The 22,741-nt window shown below is 37.4% G+C and overlaps 1 protein-coding gene across 3 annotated transcripts in view; it reads right to left on the bottom strand.

Moving 5' to 3' along the window:
• Positions 1-249: 249 nt before the first annotated feature.
• The window catches only part of ATAD2 (ATPase family AAA domain containing 2), a 70,333-nt gene continuing 47,841 nt past the window's right edge, over positions 250-22,741 (bottom strand). For all 3 annotated transcript variants that reach the window (XM_082721746.1, XM_082721745.1, XM_082721747.1), the window contains 14 exons: positions 21,697-21,787; positions 20,704-21,018; positions 19,983-20,115; positions 19,242-19,428; positions 18,197-18,382; positions 13,423-13,558; positions 12,234-12,430; positions 11,507-11,666; positions 8,451-8,573; positions 8,181-8,324; positions 6,288-6,683; positions 3,166-3,299; positions 1,725-1,853; positions 250-910 (listed from right to left, as the gene is read on the bottom strand). In XM_082721746.1, coding sequence (XP_082577872.1) covers positions 866-910; positions 1,725-1,853; positions 3,166-3,299; positions 6,288-6,683; positions 8,181-8,324; positions 8,451-8,573; positions 11,507-11,666; positions 12,234-12,430; positions 13,423-13,558; positions 18,197-18,382; positions 19,242-19,428; positions 19,983-20,115; positions 20,704-21,018; positions 21,697-21,787 — 2,376 coding nt within the window. In that variant the 3' untranslated portion in view covers positions 250-865. The remainder of the gene's footprint in view (positions 911-1,724; positions 1,854-3,165; positions 3,300-6,287; positions 6,684-8,180; positions 8,325-8,450; positions 8,574-11,506; positions 11,667-12,233; positions 12,431-13,422; positions 13,559-18,196; positions 18,383-19,241; positions 19,429-19,982; positions 20,116-20,703; positions 21,019-21,696; positions 21,788-22,741) is intronic.

The following is a 22,741-nucleotide window of genomic DNA, read 5'->3' as shown; positions in this document are numbered from 1 at the left end:
AGAATATGCATGGCAGTGAATGACTTTATTGCTTTAAGAAAGAAATGTATTTTTGGTATCATTAATACAAAATTTATAATATTTATATTTATATAATTATATATAAAAGCTATCTATAGAATATAACCTAAACACAAATTTAGAAAGATATAATTTTCAAATATAAAACCTTTGTGCTATTAAAAAGATATTTAACAAAATAGTTATTAATACATTTGCTGCATGTATAATCACAAAAATAAACCAAAAAATATTTAAAATCTTTATTAACCCAAATTAGAATCATAAAAATTTTTATCTAAATTTTGACATTCAAGTACACAAGTTGTTCAGGGGCCTTCCCACAGATGACTTGAACCCTGGCCTTTAAGTAAATGGGGAGAGAAAGCTAAAAGCAAATGGGAGATGGACACTGGAAAAAAAGGACAAAAGGATGGCAAAGACACAAAGACACGATACTTAAGTCAGTTTTTTAGTCTGATACAAGACAATATTTTTAGGAAAGAAAAACCTTAAAAGTGCTTAAAACAAAAAAATGTCAATGTCACTAATTACTCTTAAGTGCCATAAAACATCAGTTAGCAAAATAACTTTTATTAAGAGCTGGCCATACATTTCAACTACCAATACGCTACAGAATTACTATTACTACAATGCCTTGTTTAATCAAACTTCCAATATTTAACAGCTATAGCTGTAATATATCTTACACATGTACATAAATACCAGGAAAGTTTAAATATTTTTATTTACTATTTTAATCTTTTCTTTAAAGATGCAGGATTTCATCTTCCATCAGTTACACGGACATGGCAACGGTGACTTAAATAGCAACTGAATATAAAGAATATTCAATACCAGGTCATCATGATCTGGAACAACTGAAGTTTTCTACCTCTTGCTCCATTTTCTGGATAAAGGGTAAAAAAGGAAAAACAGTAACTTTCAGTATGAAAAAAGTTAAAGAAACATTACTCTATTGCTTTTTTTTTTTTTTACATCAACAACCTCAAGAATATTAACCCATGTATATATCTGAGAGTTAAAATAGAAATTTAGGTCAGTATTTATGACTATCACATAAACTGATATCACCAATGGGACTTCATAATTTAAATTTAAATCCCTTTGAAATACGTCTGAGATGCATTCATCTTAAGTTCAAATAGTTATAGTTAAGGCACTAGTGTAGTTCCAGATACTAATATTTTGTATTTATAGGTGTTAATATTACATACCTATCGTACTATGTAGGTTCCACAGTATACTTAATAGGAATAATAATTATTATGTATATACTAGTAGGTACATTAGTAGGTACCTACTAATACATCATACTATAGACACATAGTAAACATATTATAGATATGTAATACTACATTGTTACAGATATATTATACTATACTATTATTATCCAATATCTATTTTTAAAAATTAGTATTAATGCCTACTACAAAGCAAGATTAAGTAAAGAGACATAGGTCTGTCTTAAGTCTATCCTGAAAAAGAGGTGTGTATCTTCATTAACATACACACAAAACAGATTTTTTCATAGTCTACTGATACGATAGTTCCAATGTTTATTGAAGAAACATAACAGTGAAGTGCTAGATTTTAAAAAGTACAGAACTTGGTTGTATCTAGAAATAATCCATAGTCCAAATATTAAAAATGGTCTTTAAAACATCTAATAATTTTGTAATTTCTTATATAGTTTACTTTACCTGGATAAGTGTTGTTTTGTCATAGTCCATGCGATGCTGATAAATACACTGGCTGATAACTGCATATAAATTTTCCAACTGAAAAATATTGTATTCTTGACTTTTTTTAACAACAGTCTTCAAAAGATTCTAAAAGAAAACATGAATGTTTACAAATGTGAGAGATAAATTCCAGGAGATATTTTAATTTTGAAGATTTGGGCAATTTTTAGCATATAAACCGGAGAGAGGGCAGACCAATTATTTGATGAGACATGGTGACCTCTGATACTTAGCAGTAGCTAACATAACCATCATCCTGTGGTCCTGATCTCTGCCCTAGGTAACTCCCAACCTAAAAAGACTATAGCTGAGGAGGTAGCCAATCGCAATTTTAGCCATAAATCTCTGGAGACAAATTAAAATATAAGCTCAAACTAGATTAATAAGAAAAAAAGCAACATTTTTGCAGGGTATTTTAAGGCAATGCAATTACATTATAATGTGAAACAAAGGAGATAGTACATAAAGGATGAGCCACCTTATTACTCCTTTTTTTTTTTAAAGGACTTATTTATCTATTTTAGAGAAAGAGAAAGCGAGAGAGAGTGAATGCGTGAGTGAGGGGCACAAGGGGAGGGAGAGAGACTTAAGTAGACTTGCTGCTGAATGCGGAGCCCAAGGTGGGGCTTGACGTGAGGCTCTATCTCAAGACCCGAAGATCATGTCCTAAGCCAAAACTCAGAGTGGGACACTTAGCAGACTGTGCCACACAGGCATCCTGGTTCTTTTTCTTATAAAGAGCCATCTTTTATAAGACCTTTATAAAACTCCATCTGCTCAGTGTTTAAGGACTGAAATGGACTCACTAGATTCCTGTGATTCCTTAAGTCTGGGCCTACAAGGATATGCCATTACCTCTCAGTTAACAAAAACAAAACAAAACAACAACAACAACAACAAAACAAAACAAAACAAAAAAGCCATTATGATTGAGTAAAAACCAGCTAAATGTTCACTGGTGATGGTCAAAAAACAATGCATATGGGCACTTGGGTGGCTCAGTTGGTTGGGCATCTGACTCCTGGTTTTGGCTCAGGTCAGGATCTCACAGACTGTGAGACTGAGCCCTGCGACGGGCTCCAGGCTCAGTGGGGAGTCTGTCTGAGATTCTCTCCCTCTCCCCACCCACCATGCTCACCCTCTGTCTCTAAAGAAATTAATTTTAAAAAATGTACAGGATCAGTAATGCAGATAAGTATGTTAAAAACCAGAATATCAACAGACTAGACATCTCCAAATACTGCTTTTATGAAAATTATTCTATACCAAGTTCATCCTTTTACTAAAGATCATTATTTACTGCATGTCAGATTGATAAAACATTCTATCCCAAATTCATTTTTGGTGGGCTCTGTTATTAATCTGCACAATGAAAGCATTACAATTTCAATTTACATACTTTTAGTCGTTCATGGTCCACAACAAGTGAGGGTGTAGGCTGGGAAAGAATTGCCAAAGCCTTTTCAACACTGATGAGCTGCTGCTGTTCTACTTGGGAACGTCTGGCTCGAGTCATTCGCAGAACACACATTTCTAGAATGAAAAGTTTAGTAATTATTACATGGTTCACAGACATTATGTTTAAAGTACACATTAGGCAGGACATACTTACTAAAACATAATCACCAACTCTGGTTTATTGGCTCTGCTGTAAGATTAAGATGCTACCACTTCTACTCTCAAAAAAAAAAAAATTACTTTTCAAACGGAGTATTTCAAAGGATCCTCAGCACTAAATTAGTTTGGCACAACAGTCCTAGAATGTAAAAGCTGGAAGGGACCTCAGTAACCTGGGAGGTGCAAACTGCCATCGATAGGCCCAATATGCCCTATGGGTAAAAAGTCTAATTAGAACACAACCATGCCCATTTTACATGTGTGTCAATGTGGCTTTTCTAACAGGGTTGAGTAGCTGGGACAGAGACTGTTATCACTAAATATTTACCATCTGTCCCTTTACAGAAAAAGTTTGCCTATCTCTGAGCTAGAATAATTTACTCACTGATAAGGAAAATGAAGCCAAGAGAGGTGAAAGAATTTTTTAAAAGATCAACGTACCTAATTATTATAAGAGCCAGAACAAGAACCCAAATCTGCTGATATGTAAACAAGTACCTGTCCCCCTTTAGTGTCCTTTAAAAAAAATAATGATAGAAGAAAAATAAAACAATTCTGAATCCAAACAAAACATACTATATTATACAGCCACAGGATTAAGATTTAAAATATCCACATTGAGGGGCGACTGGGTGGCTCAGTGGGTTAAAGCCTCTGCCTTCAGCTCAGGTCATGATCCCAGAGTCCTGGGATGGAGCCTCTCATCGGGCTCTTTGCTCAGCAGGGAGCCTGCTTCCTCCTTTCTCTCTGCCTACTTGTGATCTCTGTCAAATAAATAAAATCTTAAAAAAAAAAATAAAAAAGTAAAATAAAACAAAATATCCACATTGAAAAGGCTATACTCTATGTCTACTCTGCTATGATTTTTCAAACACACTAGAACTCATTTCAAGAAGTCCTAGAAAAAGAATTGCTCATAATTATTAAGCCACTGAAAAAACACCAGTCTCATCATCAATACTTGTTTCTGCACAGCAAAGAAAACAGTCAAGAAAACAAAGAGGCAACCCACGGAATGGGAGAAGATATTTGCAAATGATAGTACAGACAAAAGGTTGATATCCAGGATCTATAAAGAACTTCTCAAACTCAACACACACAAAACAGACAATCATATCAAAAAATGGGCAGAAGTTATGAAAAGACATTTCTCCAATGAAGACATACAAATGGCTATCAGACACATGAAAAAATGTTCATCATCACTAGCCCTCAGGGAGATTCAAATTAAAACCACATTGAGATATCACCTTACAGCAGTTAGAATGGCCAAAATTAGCAAGACAGGAAACAACATGTCTTGGAGGCGATGTGGAGAAAGGGGGACCCTCTTCGACTGTTGGTGGGAATGCAAGTTGGTGCAGCCTCTTTGGAGAACAGTGTGGAGATTCGTCAAGAAATTAAAAATAGAACTTCCCTATGACCCTGCAATTGCACTACTGGGTATTTACCCCAAAGATACAGATGTAGTGAAAAGAAGGGACATCTGTACCCCAATGTTTATAGCAGCAATGGCCATGGTCGCCAAACTGTGGAAAGAACCAAGATGCCCTTCAACGGACGAATGGATAAGGAACATGTGGTCCATATACACTATGGAGTATTATGCCTCCATGGGGAAGGATGAATACCCAACTTTTGTAGCAACATGGATGGGACTGGAATAGATTATGCTGAGTGAAATAAGTCAAGCAGAGAGAGTCAATTCTCATATGGTTTCACTTATTTGCGGAGAATAACAAATAGCATGGAGGACATGGGGAGATACAGAGGAGAAGGAAGTTGGGGGAAATTGGAAGGGGAGGTGAACCATGAGAGACTATGGACTCTGAAAAACAATCTGAGGGTTTTGAAGGGGCAGGGGTGAGAGGTCGGGGCACCAGGTGGTGGGTATTATAGAGGGCACGGATTGCATGGAGCACTGGGTGTGGTGCAAAAATAACGAATACTGTTATGCTGAAAATAAATAAAAAATAAATTAAAACAAAACAAAACAAAACAAAAAAACCAGTCTCATCATCAATACTTGTTTCTGACCAAAATAAATTTTTAAACTGTTACTCTTCTTTTTGCTTTTTACTTGTTTGACTTTTCCAAAATCCAAACAAATCTACTGCTAAGGATCCAAGAAGATCCAGACAGAAGACAATTCTAAATGAAAACCTTTGGTGGAAAGATCATTAGAATAAATATAAATAATCTTGGACTTAACCTACAATAGAAACAGAGCAATGATGGGGGTGAGTAACATTTGTTCTATATCACTCAGCCAGAACTACAGAAAACTGCTGAGTTTGCTTAAAAAGAAGAGGCTATCCTGCCAGTTTTTGAAAACTGTATAGCCAAGCACTTTGCTACATGCTTTAGATGGATTAGTTTATTCAAGTTTCAAAATATTTCATTACCTGACCACTATCTACCCCAATTTTACAGAAGAGAAAACCGATAGTGACTGGTCAAAACCTTGTCCAAGGTCACAAGTTACTAAGTAGAGACTAGGACTCAAATCCAGGTCTATTTGATGCCACCTTGTGCTTTTAACGACAGTGATTTACAAGTTCTATAGTTATCAAGTAAGGAAACTGCTATTTTTCCTAATTAACACCTGCATTCTGAAAGACAAGGAAAAATAATAAACTGAGATGGTAATTTGTCATTTAAAAACTTTGAGTGAGCTTTTTTTTTTTTCAAGATTTATGTATTTATTTGAGAGAGAGGGGTAGAATATGAGCGGGAGGGGCAGAGGCAGAGAGAATCCCAAGCGGACTGAGCTGAAAAACAATCTGAAACCAAGAGTTTCAGGCTGAAACCAAGAGTCAGACAGACACTCAGCAGACTGTGCCCCCAGGTGCCCTAAAACATCTTTTAAAATTAAAATTAGTAAGTTGCTTGAGTAAGACTTACCTTTTGCCTCATTTTCATCAGAAATATCTATTATCTGAGAACCAGAAGCCTCTCCATTGCAAACAATTTGATCTTTCCTCACTTCTGTGCACGCTGTGGTCTTCCCAGATTCTTCAAGTTCGTTCTCAATACCACAGGCACTTGAATTGTTATTCCCCAATTCTATTTTGCTTTCAGAGGCATTTTGGTGTTTCTCATTTTCTTCTACTGAGGACTCTCCTGTGTTTCCAGTCTCATTGTGGTCTACACTTGTATCTTGATTTTCCTCTGTATCACTCTCAATTTTCTCATCTGTGACATTCTGGCTCTCATCTTTCACCTGTGAAATCCTCCTTCGTTTTGTTATGGTGCCCAAGTACCACTTTGACTTTTTGCGGATTTTTCTCTTCAGCTGAGCTTCAAAGAATTTGAAGAAAAAGGATAAAAGAACATTGGACAATTGGAAAATTTCCTAAGGTCTAAGCAAGTTGGGGGGGGCGGTCTAAGAAGGTAGAGAATTTGAGACACTGCTGTAATTTTTTTTACGATTGGAACACAACAATAAGGGTAGCAAGTACTGTGAGAAGGCAGGAGATAACACGTGGCAATACCGTGTCATTCCAAGGAGTGTGGATTTTATCCAGAATAACTTTAAGGAGGGCGATGACACGAACTGTCTGATGACTCTATTACAACAATCGCTGTGGCGGGAGTATGAGGAAGGAACTGGAGGCACGGCAAGACTAAAACTGGCCTACACTTGTGTAGGACCACGTAGTGGGCACTCTTCTCTTTATGGTGTACCAACCCCCTGAAATTTCACTTTCACCTGGTCGGGTTTGCTACCATTATCAACATTGTTTCACATATGGAGAAAACAAAGTTGAAACATTCCGCCTGGACCAGGTACAGAGTAACTACACTGTAATATTCTGTTTGGGAAAATCACCCACACTGTTGCATGTGCTCGCATTTGAGTCATTCTCACCGTTGTATAATAAATCCATATTTCCCCATTCTATTGTTGATGAACATTTGGGTTGGTCCCAGTTTGGAGCTATTATAAATACTGGTTCTAAGTACATGTCTTTCAGCAAACATAATATATGCAGTCCTGCTGGGTATACAGCTAGGGATGGACTGTTTTAAAGGAGACAATTTGTATGTGCTCAATTTCCATATATGTATCTACTTGCTCAAGGCTGGTTTGACCAAGAGTATCTGGTAGTACAGGTCTCTTGCTCCTATGCCCTTCTCATTCTCCCTTTCTCAGCTGCCAACTCCCATTTTATAAAAGAAGGCTTACTCCACCAATCTCAAACCACTTATCCCAGGATGGACAAGCATGCAATACGTAATGTTCCAACCCCAGCAACACACACACACACACACACACACACACACACACACAGAATTTTAAAAATTCTATTTAAAAGCATCTGAGATCTAACAAGGCACTGAGGAATTATGATACAGAATCTGGAAAAACAAATGAATAACTGAGAGTCTAAGTTGCTGAAGAGAGTTGGGGCATTCACAGGGCTTAAAGAACCGAAACTGGAATTAAGAGCCTGCCAAGGAAGGCAGGCCTTGGGAAAAACCATGGGCTCTGGGTTAGTACCCTCTGGAGTTATACCCTAAGAATAAGGAGGAAGAGGAAATAGACTAGAATTTATAGAAATGAAAATCAATTTCAAATCAGTCAATCCGCATTAAGTGATGGTGACTGGGACCGCAAGTGGTGTATCATATAAACCTGGATTTATTTCAAGACTGCAAAGTTGCCTTAACATTAACAAAATCAAACTAATTTATTGCATCGATATAAATAGAGGAGACTAAGGAGAAAGTAAATGGCATCAGCAGAAAATAAAGGCTAGTTTCATTAAGGAAAAGCTACCCGAGGGCACTTACCAGGAGTACTGCAAGCCACAGGAGTACTGGTTGTCTTGAGTTTTTCATTCTGCTCTGGATCTGATCTTTTATCACCGGCAGAGGTGGAATTTTGCTTTGGCATCACATGATAGTAAGATGGGGCATACTTGGAGGAGCTACAACCTTATAAATAGACATGGGATATCAAGTCAAATGTCCAGATTTCAAAATTATCTGAAGGGTTAATGTAAAGGACTCAATACACTACATCGGAAGCATCTTTTTTCTGATGCCACATCATTTTCCTACCTCTCTTCTTCCTAGACTCCTGAATTTCTTCACAAAGCTGCTCAAAGTCTTCATCAAGTTCTTCTTTAATTATGGCATAGGCAGTGTCTCTTAAAGCACAGGCTCTATGCCTAATAAGACGATCTGAGAAATGAATCAAGAATTCAACTTTAAAATCGCTTTTAATAATTTACCAAAAATAAACTCAACATGTTAAGATCATAGTCACTAAAATTCCTTTTTTACTTTTACCATGTATTGTGTTACTGCAATTGTATCATTCTGTTTTTACTGTTACTCTAATGTTCTGGACATCCGATTCAATATAGCAGACTAAACTTGAACGATTTTATTGCTCTGTCCTATCTAGCTCCCCTTGAAATATCATAAAAACAACAACAATCAACAGTGAGACTATACAACAACATGATGACAACAAAAACAGCAAGGAAGGCTACTGATGTCATTACTGAGCTAGAGACGTAAAGGAATTTTAACTTTTTTTTTTTTTTTAAAGATTTTATTATTTATTTGACAGAGAGAGATCACAAATAGGCAGAGAGGCAGGCAGAGAGAGGGAGAGAGAGGAGGAAGCAGGCTCCCTGCTGAGCAGAGAGCCCGATGCGGGACTCGATCCCAGGACCCTGAGATCATGACCTGAGCCGAAGGCAGCGGCTTAACCCACTGAGCCACCCAGGCGCCCCAAGACGTAAGGGAATTTTAGAAGATAGGATGCTATTGCACTGACAGAGAAACTAAACAGACAACGGAACAGCAACCTGACACAGGAAACACTGGACATGCCCCTCTACTCAAGAGCCCAAGCACTGTGAACCAGAACATGCTTTGAGGCTGAGGGCAGGTAATGGGTGAATGTAAAATTGCTTCAACAACTGGATCGGCTCCCTCCCAGGGCAGCAGGCTGCACTGTTCACACCCAGCTTAGTGCTGGCAGCCACAGCCGTCACATCAGAAGGATTCTTCAGGGGATTTCAAACGTGGCATTTGGGCCTGAAGAAAGGCACAGGCAAAAGTAAAAGCCCTGGTTCCCCAGGTGTGGCAGCATCAGCGTCGTGTGGAAACTTGTCAGAAATGTAAATTCTCACGTTCTACCCTGCATCTACAGAATCAGACACAATGAGGATGGGGCCTTGCAAGCTGCATCCTAACAGGCCTGTAAGGAGATGCTGACTGCGGCTACAGGCACACCACTGGTCTCAAGTCATTTTAGGTTGTCACATGGACGGGAGACGTGGCAGCAGCGTGACTGCCATGATACAGTCTCCAGCATAAATGCTTCCTTCTTTCTACAGTTAAGGGGTTCTCAGGTTGGGAGCATGCTCCCCAGCATGAACCTACAGAACTCTGAACTGTAGGGAAAAGCCTGGGGTAGCTGAGGGCAGAGGCCCGGGAGCAGAACAGTGAGCTTTTCAATTGTCAAAGAAACTTTCAGTAGGTCCCTATGCTAATCGGCCTAATTTATAAACACTACGAACTAGAAAAACAGAAAGCCAACGTACTCGGGGAGGGAGTTAACATAGCAAACAGGACTATTAAAAGTATTATCCACTGAGAGTGTTAAGGACACTACCCATAAAACAAAAATAGTAAGCTAGGAAAAAAATATTCTAGGAAATATTTTGGGGTGTCTGGGTGGCTCAGTGGGATAAAGCCTCTGCCTTCGTCTCAGGTCATGATCCCAGAGTCCTGGGTTCGAGCCCTGCATTGGGCTCTCTGCTCAGCAGGGAGCCTGCTTCCCCCCACCCCGCACCCGCCTGCCTCTCTGCCTACTAGTGATCTGTCAAATAAATAAACAAAATCTTAAAAAAAAAAGAAATATTCTAGAAAAATTTAAAATTTTGTTTATATTATTATATATTAATATAGTTATAAGTGTAAATACATTCAATATTTACTTGTCAATATTTAATATTTTAAGAAAAATATTTTTGGGTATGAGTAAGTGTATATCAAATATATAGTTGACTATATCATTATATATATGAACAAATAAATCATTAAAAATCCCTTACTCTGTAAATTTTATTTTTTTAATAGATTGCATAGGGGAGGACAGACTAGGTAGAGGTATAGGTATAGAAAAGGTCTAAAAAGATATCCCCAAACTTAACAGTGTCCACCTCTGGAGAGAGGAAATGAGGGACTTATGAAGTATAGATGACTTACAATATTATATGAGTTTCAAGTGTACAACACAGTGATTCGACATTTATATACATTATGAAGTAATCACCATAATAAATCTAGAGGGTTTAGTTTTTAAAATATTAGCAAGTTGGGGTATTGGGGTGGCTCAGTGAAGTGTCCAACTTGGTTCTGGCTCAGGTCATGATCTCACGGTCCCGAGATGGAGCCCCGCATCAGGCTCCACGCAGCGTCTACTTGAGACTCTGCCCTTCTCACTGCTCTCTCTCTCTAAAATAAATCTTAAAAAAATTAGCAAGTATCCTATATTACTTCTGTAATAAAAATCACAGTGGTCTTAACTAAGAAAATTCTTTTAAACCTTTTTTAATGCAGAGTGTTTATTTTCCACTTAGAGAAAGAGTGCTGATAAACAAAGGAAAGAAGTGAAGTAGTTGTACAATTTTGTGTCATTAGAAGGTAGGCCACGGAATTGTAAATACGGGTATTCTGTAGTCAAAGAAACCTGCATTCAAATTCTGCCTCTGCCACTTCCTGGCAGTATGACCCTAAGTTTTGTTTTTTTTTTTTCCTTAAAGATTTCATTTACTTAATTGACAGAAATCACAAGTAGGCAGAGAGGCGGGCAGAGAGAGAGGAGGAAGCAGGCTCCCTGCTAAGCAGAGAGCCCAATGCGGGGCTCAATCCCAGGACCCTGGGATCATGAACTGAGCCGAAGGCAGAGGCTTTAATCCACTGAGCCACCCAGGCGTCCCCTAAGTTTTTAAAATTCATTTTCATCAACTGTAAAATGAGAATAATCTTGTATTGAATGGCACTGTGAATGTAAAATGTTTATAATATGTCACCTCACTACATGTTAGCGGTCCCTGTTCCACCCCCCCAGGGGGAAAAAACCCACTAATGCTCACCTCCAGGATCTCTATCTGGATTGTATTCTAAAGCATTACTACAGATTAGATCAATATCACTCAAATAGTCTTTCACAGTCAGATACTTGTGGAGATCAATTTTACTGATTACAGATGAAAGGTCCATTGGTTGCTTTATCACAGTGACATAATCAGGAACCTAAAATTCAAGCAAATGACCAAATCACTAAGTTAACTCTGAACATAAAAAAACATCTGAGTCCAGTTGCTCTGCCAGGCAATATAGGGGAGAGAGAACAAATACATAAGAATAACAATAATGTATTAATATGAAACCTTTGACTCTATTTAAAGCTGATTTTGTTTTGTATTTACTTCTGTTCTTGGGCACTTATATCTCCAGTAATATCTTATTCCTCTTTCCTTATCCAAATGTCACCCATCCTTCAATGTCAACTTAAGACTTCAGCTTCACTCTCTAGCTCACTCCAAACCATGTAAGTCACAATAATATTATGTAGCATTAAGTCAATCTTAAATCACATCTAGAATGTTTGGGTTGGCAGACAAAGTTAACTGACTACTCTTTAGAGGAAAGAAAAATGCATTACCCATAGCTTTGAAGACTCTACATGGTTAGGACACTACTCAGTATATTCTACATAAAATAAGCTCAGAGAGTAGATAGGGAACCACATAAACAACTCAAATATTCTCTAGTTCATTATAGTTTAGAACACATTCGAGCCAAAGATTAAATCAGTACCTCATCAGGGTCAACAGGTTTAGTAAATACTCGGAATCGCTTGTCAATAGCAAGCCTATGTGTAACATTCCTCAAGAAAATCCTCAGTTCTCTAAAGGTATCTTCCTCTTGTTCTTCTAGTCGTTTCACTTCTTCTACTGTCAGCGGTCTTGGCTCAGGTGGTGGTGCTACAGGGAGTACCTCCAAGGCCTGCAAAACTTCACGTGAATGCAAGATTTTAGTTACTACTCTCCCATCACAAAAAGAGTGACACATGATTCAGTGGTCAAGCTTCAGGGACTATCCTCCTCACATCTGCTGGGATTTAGAGGATTTGAAATACTCAAGTGCTACCATAATCTCTATCTCTAGCTCCCCTCCAGCAACAACTATAATTTTTATTTTTTTGTAATTTGTAATTTTTAATGTTAATTCCTAGGTCATTACCTCTTTTTCATTTTAAAATCATTTAAGAGGCTATTAAAACTTTGAAAATGCATTATTTCCAGCATAAGAAAATTCTATTAAAAAAGCTTTTTACTAGTTAATTTCTGAACTAATAAAAAATTGTGGTATGTTTCCAATATAATAAGCTTAATTTTGTTTAAACAGACATGCACTGAATACTCAGGATAAAAGAAGACATATGAGAGTGCTACCCCAACAAATTGACAATCTATAAGGGGTTAAGACAATTATCACATCACTAATGTCTATCAGTAGGATGAAAAAAAGTACAATGGGTCATAATGGTAGAAAATTAATTTTGCCTAGCTCTGTGAAGGAGGAAAAAATGAGTTATAGTAGAAGGATAAGTGGTTCCTTAGGCAGAAATAGGCAAAAAGGGTAGAAGCATTGATGACAGAGAGCAAGCATAAATGAAATTACGAAAAGACAACAATATGTTGCATGTAGTGTAAAGACAGAGTGTTTTGCGAAGAAAGAGAAGGGGGAAGGTGGAGAGAATAAATGTGCCAAAAATGGGCTTGGGCAGACAGGCTGGAGCTTTACTATGAATTCCAGCTCAAATTCTCCATGGACTAGGACCACACTAGGAAAGGCCTTGTACACTTTAATGGGAAGCTTAGAGACATGTTAGCAAACCTAACGACTGAAGTTTTGAGTTTGTGTTATTAGAAGATGATGATGCCATTAATATTTTATTCCCACTTTCTCAAAATTATTATATGTCAAATTTTGATAAACTAACCTGCTTTCTTCTTTGATAAAGGAGGCTTAGCAGCTTGCTTTAGAATTAGATCTTCAAAAAATTTTGTTCTTTCTTCTTTACCAGGTAACTGGACATTGAAAATTTCTCCATAATCACGGATAAACAATTCTTGCACCTTAAAGGAGAAAATATATGCAGTACATATGTGTATACACAATACTATGTAAATACCATTCAATGCAACAGTAGGTTATTACACGCAGTTTTTTTTTTTTTAGAGATTTTATTTATTTATTTGACAGACAGAGATCACAAGTAGGCAGAGAGGCAGGGAGAAGCAGGCTCTCTGCTGAGCAGGGAGACCGATGTGGGGCGACCCCAGGACCCTGAGATCAAGACCAGAGCTGAAAGCAGACACTTAACTGACTGAACAACCCAGGTGCCCCCCATTTTATTCATTATTATTATTAGAGGAAAATAATGTTTATTTCTTGTGTGATGCTTATGTACTTTGTTTTGGGTATGTCTGACATACAGAAGTTTACATTCATAGCTTTTGCATCACCTCATTTACAGGGTCTTCCATGCTCCCGTATAAGAAGATGTTCCTCGTATGTTACATGAAGCTTTTTGTCCTATTATCTCCACATCATTTATGAAATGGCTCTATCTTTGCTAATTCATTTACTCAACTTTTTTGTAAACAAGAGTCTCATGGATTTTATTGTTAATTTCTCTAAGCCAGCCCAAATTCCACAATTTTAATTTCTAATTTTGAGGTACGCTTTAGTATTTGGCGGGCCAAGAACCTCATTGCTTTTTCAATATTTTCTTGGAAATTCAAGCATTTTTTTCCCTTCATCACTGAATTTTAGGATCCTAGCTATTTTGCTGGGATTTTTATTGGAATATGTGTCTCTTCCCCCTTTCTGGTGGCCTAGATGTTATATGCTCTATTTCTACTCTTTTATTTTAACAGATAAAGTTAAGTTTTAACTCTAAGTTTTAACAGATAAAGTTAAACTTTTTCTAGCAAACTGTAAGGTTAATCAACATCTACATATCACACAAAAATCTGAATGTGCTTTTACTTCCTTATTCTCCTCCGCTATGCTCTTCCTGGCATTATCAAATTCAGACTAAGACCATCTGAGTTTCATATTTCTTAAACATTTTTTTCTATCACAATTTCCTGACAGTAAGTTTTACTGTTTTCTTTGTTCACTTCTTCTTATTTCTACAAAATAAAGATCTAAGAGAAATTTCTAATCCTTTAATAATTAATTCTTTCAGTTTATAAGTAATAGATTCCTAGGCATTACATATTCGAAAATGTCTTTTGGGGCATCTGAGTGGCTCAGGTGGTTAGGCATTTGACTCCTGATTTTAGCTCATCATCTCAGGGTTGTGAGTTTGAGTCCTGCATCAGACTCTGCGCTGGGCACGGAGCCTACTTAGGATTCCCTCTTTCCCTCTCCCCCTGCCTCTCTCTCTAAAAATCTTAGGGACGCCTTGGTGGCTCAGTTGGTTGGACGACTGCCTTCAGCTCAGGTCATGATCCCGGAGTCCGGGGATCGAGTCCCGCATCCGGCTCCCAGCTCCACAGGGAGTCTGCTTCTCTCTCTGACCTTCTCCTCGCTCATGTTCTCTCTCACTGTCTCTCTCAAATAAATAAATAAAATCTTTAAAAAAAAAAAAAGAACTTAAAAATTTACCTTTGTCCTCTCTCTCAAATGCTAACTTTGTTGTAAAGAAAACTATTTTCCTTCAAAACTCTGGAAATAAATATTGCTCACTTGCGTCCTTAGTAGCTAGTGTTACCAATGAGAAGGTAGAAGCAATTTGATTTTCAGTCCTTCCTAGTAATATTTTCTCTCTTGGTAGATTTTTAAATTTTCCTCTGTATTTCTGAAATCCTGAAAGTTTATCTAGATGTGGGCCTTTTAATATCCACCAGTTAGAACACAGAAACTCTTACATCTGAATTTAAGGTATTCCTTAACTCTATAAAATGTTCTAGTTTGTGAATATTTTCTCTTCTACATTTATTTTCTCTTCTCATATGGCCCAATAACTGCATGCTAGATGCAAACTGATTGCCTTTATTTTAGCTTTTTTCCTCCCTTTTCAAATCCCTGCCCTTTTGTATCATACACCATAAGAATTCCTGATCCCGTGATGTTCCATTTCAATAATTCATTCTTCATCTGTGTTTGCTCCTTTTCAAAAGCTTCATGGAATTTTTTTTATGGGGGGGAGTTATTTCATGCATAATTATCTCCAATTGGTTCTTTTCTACAACAGTCTGTTGGTGATGCATGGATATGATTATTCATTGAACTTTCTTAAATACTTATTTATAGCTCATCTTTTGCCTTTGAATTCTTAACTACCCATAGATGATGCTTCTGTTTATTCTAGCTTCTACTTCCAGTGATTATGAAGAAGCCTGTCTATACTGGAAATAGAATGTACCTGTAATTTGCTATCTGGGCAACAGGGTCTCCCCATTCTTTCTGATACTGGCAGCCACAGATAGTCCCTGCTCTACCATGGTGGTCTTTGGGCCCACCCTCACCACTCTAGCTAAGGACGAACGACTCTGGTGACTGCTGCTTGGCATGGCAGAAGTGAGGTGGAAAGAAAGCAAGTTGGAAAGCCACGTGATGAGAAGGGGAAAGCTCTCTCAGCCCGTGTGTGTGTGGAACGACCACATGGGGGAGGACAGATGTGAATGCAGTCATCTGCGTAGTATAGTTAAGTGAACGAGAAATAAATTTCTGTTGTATTAATAACACTAAGGAATATACCCTATCACAGAAGAAATGTTTAGTGTGAAGAAGCCTAGGCCAGATTGGGGAGATACAAATAAACAGAGTAATCATATATACAGAGTTTTCATGATGAAAAGAGATTTAACAGGTTCTATATAGTATCCGGAAAATAGAGATTAAGATAAGAAAATCTTTCAAAATAAGCTGATTTCTTTAGAAGTCCGCACTAACAAACTGAACGGTGAGGAAAGTGTCTCAACAAAACTGAAATATCCATATGAAGAAGCCAATATAAAGGAAGTGTCCAGAATCAGATTAACTAAACTAGAAGCCTTTGAGTCTGTAACATACACATGTTTATTCCCTGGATTATTCCATTTTCAGTTGAATAACTCACAATCAACTATTAGAACAGAGGCAACAGGGACATCATCTTGTCCTCCGATAACTTGAGTCCTTCATTCTGCTCTTCACTCACTGCTCTGGCCACCCTGGTCTTGCTGTTTCTTCCAACACACCAAACATGCTATTGCTTCAGGGCCTTTGCACTTCCTTTTCTTCTGCCAGAAACCCTTGTCCCTCAGATGCCCAATGGGGTTACTCACTGCCTTACTTTTTTCAGGTCTTTCCTCAAAAGTCATCTTCTTAGTGAGGTCTTACTTAAGACTGTTTAACATTGTGACCCATCACACTCTTTTGGTACAATTAAAATGTAAGTCCTAGGAAGATAGAAATTTTTGTCTCTATTTTTCAATGCTATATTCCCAGTATCTAGAACTATGCCTAACAAAGAAGTACTCAATAAATATTTCTTTAATAAAATACCTGAATTTATCTTCCACCCACAGTCTTAAAAAAATGCAAACCAATTTTGCCAAAGGTATTCACACATACGAAAGGTATTCACAAACTTATTCACACATAGAAGCCTACATATGTCTATTATGTACTCTGATAATAGAAAGGTGGGGGGGGTCTTACTTCATGTATTTTACATTCTGCTAGGAGACAGAAAGGCAAACAAATATTTAATGGCAGGCAGTGATAAAAACAAAATAGAGTAAGGGAAAAGAGAGTGATGGGCAAAGGAGCTGACCACTATAACTGAGAAACTGATCAGAGAAGGCCTTTTTAAGGTGATATCTGGCAGAGACCTGAGAAAAATAAAGGGTCATGCCAGGCAAATATCTAGAAGAGTATTCCAGGCAGAAAAAGCATGAACTTCTGGTAGTTGTCTAGATGGGCATAAACTCAAAAGACAGTAATTTAGTGCCATCACAAATTTTAAATGAGCATACTCTTTACTAAGCTATAATTATTACACTTTTAGGAATGGATGCTAGAAATATACATACAGTAATGTTCATATAAACTAAAACCCAGTAGCCCAGTTGGGCAGTTCAACAGAAAAAACCTAAAAAACAACAAAACCATCTACGAACAGGAATCTGGATAACTTTTGGTACATCAAGATAACGGAAAAAGCTATGCAGCTTATCAAGATAATGGAAAAAGCCATGTTGCTTTTAAAAGAAATGAGACTGTGTCCTGAAAAATACACTACATATAGATACACATATAAAGCAAATTGCAAAATAGTATACAACATTAACTCCTATTTTTGTTAGAGAAAAAATTTATAATGGGGCGCCTGGGTGGCTCAGTGGGTTAGGCTGCTGCCTTCGGCTCAGGTCATGATCTCGGGGTCCTGGGATCGAGTCCCGCATCGGGCTCTCTGCTCGGAAGGGAGCCTGCTTCCTCCTCTCTCTCTGTCTGCCTCTCTGCCTACTTGTGATCTCTGTCAAATAAATAAATAAAATCTTTAAAAAAAAAAAAAATTTATAATGTAGCCCTACTATACACATATACACACATACCATCCTGCCCAACAAGTCTATATACCAGATAGTTAACGTGACATTTCCGATAAGAAAAACTTTTCCATACCCTATTATTCACCTCTGTAAACTTGAAATTTTTACAATAAAATTTTAATAAGTCTCTTTTTAAAGTACAGTGATTCTCCCCCCTCAGATTACCTCTTCCGGCAGAGCAGAATGGGGTTTGTCCGAAGTTGCCAGTAGTAGAACTGGAGCGAAGGAAGGAATGTTCTGTAACAATGTAGTGAATGTGGCTTTGAGTGTTGGTCCAACTATTTCCCACCACAAGTGGATATGAGGAACATATACTATACTTGGTGCTGTTCTCTTAGCTTCACGAATCATCTAGTAGAGGGAAAAAAATTATATTTAGTTAAAGTCAGTATATTAGTAATGCTTGCTTTCTTAATCTGGAGCAATGTTTAACTTCCTAGAATTATAATATAAAACGCTCAAGTTTTTAAAATGCTTCCCTAGTCTCATAATCTTATGTTTAAATGTTTTGTAAAAGTCTCATTTTTAGGAAAACATGGTTGCTTCAAGCAATTAGAAAGAAAACATCTCAATCAGTCTAGAAGACTTGTGTTCAATATAAAAATATAAAACTATGTTTAAAAAATTTTAAAAGGAAAATAGCAAAAACAGAAGCAGTGGAAAATCTGAGTATACACCACATAGCAGTTACTGTTTTATTAAATACTTTATTCACGAATTCTCACATCAGCCACACAAGGGTACTATTATTACCTCCAATTTGTACAAGGGGAAAACAAGGAAGAGATCTAACAGCTTCCCTAAGGTTACACAGACATTAATTGGTGGAAATGTGATTTAAATCTATACTCTTTGATGAGTAGGCCATTACCTACAGTTCTTTTTTTCTTTTTTAAAAGATTTTATTTATTTGACAGATCACAAGTAAGTAGAGAGGCAGGCAGAGAGAGAGAGAGAGAGAATCAGGCTCCCCACTGAGCAGAGTCCCTGATGCAGGGCTCGATCTTAGGACATTAAGACAACGAACCAAGCCGAAGGCAGAGGTTTAACCCACTGAGCCACCCAGGTGCCCCTATAGTTCTAATTCATAAACCTGGAGGCAGAAATCAGAACGACAAGAAAACCCAGTTCAAAAAGGGTAAAGCAACTCTAGATTGTGTCTCTGGAAGATTGTTCTTTCAGCTTATTTGTTGGGCAACGATGAATTTACCTGAGCACACGTTTCTTCAGGAGATGTAGCACTGACTCCAAAAAGAACAGGGATGTCTAACATATATACTGCAAATTTTTCCAAAGCATGGATGACAGCTGGTGCCAAATGAGAACCTTGCCCAAAGCCTGGTTCTCCCACTATCAATATTCTTGGTCGAAAAGACATAGGTTGATAACATGCATTTCTGAAAGAAAGTAGCTGTATTTTAGAAAAAGCAAAAATTTAAAATTTTCCTCCCAAATTATGCATTTTTAACTCTTTTTTTTTTTTTAAAGATTTTTATTTATTTATTTGACAGAGAAATCACAAGTAGATGGAGAGGCAGGCAGAGAGAGAGAGAGAGAGGGAAGCAGGCTCCCCGCTGAGCAGAGAGCCCGACACGGGACTCGATCCCAGGACCCTGAGATCATGACCTGAGCTGAAGGCAGCGGCTCAACCCACTGAGCCACCCAGGTGCCCCTTTAACTCTCTTAAAGTAAAAATTTTTTGACTATGCAGCTTGTTAATCCATAATAACATGGTTCACATGGTTTCTGGAAAATATTAACCTTCACAGATTTTAGGATTATTTTATTCAGTGAAATTTCTACTACAGTGCAACTGTAATGATAAAAATGCTTGATATTTTAACCTAAAAAAAAAATCATCCAGTATCTTTTATTCAATCAACATCTTTTAGTTTTAGGGAATTTATACACCAAAAAAAGCTATAAACATTCATTTGCAGGGGAAATATACCTATTCAAATGAAGAAAATTAAAATTTTCTTTTGTCTTATTTAAGGATTTTTGAGAAAGGCCATTCTCATAAACAGATGGAACTTCATCATCACTGTATGCCAAGTCACTTTCTAGCAGAGGACATGAAATATCTATAAAACAAAAGAATATGCATTAGTAACTTTCTGGATTGCAAAGCAAATGTTTATGTAATGCTTTAGTTATTAACAAATCAATATACAAGAAATGTATAATAAAATTTTTTAAGAATATAAAATATCTGTATAGATATGAGTAAGAAATAAATATAAAAATGCCATTTCAAACTTAAAACAGATTTAATTGAGGGCAATCTATGAAGTAAATTTCCTTCAACTACCCAGGCAAAACATGACTAAATTCCTTTCAAGAGGCTCTTTTTATTATTATTTTTAAAATATTTATTTACTTATTTTGAGAGGGAGGAAAAAACGAGAGCATGCGTGTGAGCAGGGGGTAGGCGCAGAGGGAGAAACTCAAGTTGACTCCGTGCTGAGTGCGCAGAGCCCGACACAGGCCTTGATCCCAAGACCCACAGCCAGATTGGACCTCAGCTGCAGCCAAGAGTCAGACGCTCAACTGATCGCGTCACTCGGGTGCCCTGAGGAGGCTCTTTTGTGAAGAAACACTTCGGGTGTGTAAAACATTTAGCTTTACTGATTATGAAAAGCTAACTTTAAACGGTCAATCAAGTTGCATACCTGAGTCCAGTGCTTTATTTGTTTTGATTTCTGCATGTGGAAATACTCTGTACAGAGCTTCTAAGATCTTGTGAACGGTGCTTTGCAGGAGTGGTTTCACAACAGTGGACAGTGCCTGCCCAGGTGACGTCACAGCTCTCTGGGCAGCTGGTATCATCTTCAGCATGGCTACCTCAAAGTCCTTAGCGGAGATGTTGATTGATGAGAGATCCAACTGTAGTTTCTCACTAGTAGTATAGATCTGCGGGTAGCGTCGACGCAGAGCACATAAAGCAGCCTCGGAGCATATTGACTTAATATCTGCACCGCAGTATCCTATCCAAGGCAACCAAAAAAATTTTTAAATGTAAATCATCACCCTATTAGCATGACCATGGTTAAAAGAAAATTAAAACACCACCTAGCAATATACTAGAAAAATACTTAGAATAAGGCTAACATTTCTCTTTTACCCAGTGAACTTACAATGGTAGTAATAACCATCAACAAATCTAGCATCTTTTGCAAGTGTAATGTACAAACACTAAATACACAAAGCATTCAAGAACAAGAGTTTTAAAATCAGACAGACTAGGGTGAAATTCCAGTTTATCACTTACTACACATATGATCGTTGGAGGAACATTTACGCTCTCTCAGCCATTTCTACATCTACATAGGGATAATGCTACCTACTTCACTGGACTGATGTGAGAATTTCTTGAAATAATATATGTAGAATGCTGAACAGAATGACTAGAAAAATGTGAAGAGCAAAAGATGGCTGTTATTATTATTATTATTGTCTAACTTGGCTTTCAAATTCTACAACAGCCAATTCATCAAATATCTCTATTTAATATCCAGGATTTTTTAAGAAGAAAACATGCCACAAATAAGAGATTAGAAACAAACATAACCTGTATTTCTTTAAACATAACTATGCAAGGCTACAACTTGTTTCAGCTCTGAAACACATGCATTTTATCTTTTAATGCGTAAAGCAATGTTTACCAACACAGTTTTCTGCTAGTTCTTCTAGAAATATGTCCAGTGGTTTAGGATTCCAATCCCTTGTGTGAATCTTAAGAATTTCTTTTCGAGCCTACGAAGAAGAACAATTTAACTTTTTAAATAATAAGGTGCTATTCAGATTTTATCTAAAATCATAAAGAAATCAATACCTATTATAATAAAAAATATGAAACATTAAAAATGATAAGATGATGTTATTTGTAAGCATTTAAGGAGTTTATGTTAAAGAATATCTGCATTTATAGTGCTCAAGTTCTAGTCACCATAAATGTGTATGAGACAAATTAAATAATGATAGGATTAGTCTTCATTCTGGTATGCATTAAACATTGTATTTTTTTTAAAGATTTACTTATTTATTCCAGAGAGAGAGACAGCACCCACCTGTGGGGAGAGGGGCACAGGGAGAGCAGCAGACTCCCCGTTGAGGGCAGAGCCTGATCTCATGACCTGAGCTGACGTTGAGTTGGATGCTTAACCAGCCAAGCTACCCAGGTGCTCTACTCATATTTTCCTGCTTGGTTCTCAAAAGATTAAGCAGCTTTTTTTTTTTTTTTTTTTAAAGATTTTATTTATTTATTTATTTGAGAGAGAGAGAGAGAGAGAGAGAATGAGAGAGAGAGAGCATGAGAAGAGAGAGGTCAGCGGGAGGAGCAGAGTCCCTGTCAAGCAGGGAGCCTGATGTGGGACTCGATCCTGGGACTCCAGGATCATGACCCGAGCCAAAGGCAGTCGCTTAACCAACTGAGCCACCCAGGCACCCAAAATATTAAGCAGTTTTAAAATAACTGCGTAGGATCATATGGTAGTACCCATGAAAAAGCCAATGCTAATAAACTGGCTGAGGATTGACTGTTCATTAAGCCACGTGTTCTAAAGCAAAATAAAGTTGTACTGTTAACAACCAAAGGCAATGCTCAAATTGAGAAACTTTTTTTTTAAAAGACTGATTGATTGATTTGAAAAAGAGTGAGAGCCCATGAGTAGGGGAAGGGGCGGGAGGAAAGGGGACAGGAGAATCTCA

This window comes from Mustela nivalis (genome assembly GCF_964662115.1).
Source record: "Mustela nivalis genome assembly, chromosome: 2".
Taxonomy (NCBI): domain Eukaryota; kingdom Metazoa; phylum Chordata; class Mammalia; order Carnivora; family Mustelidae; genus Mustela; species Mustela nivalis.
The sequence above is the reverse complement of the archived record's forward strand: the minus strand, read 5'-3'. Positions and strand labels throughout refer to the sequence as shown.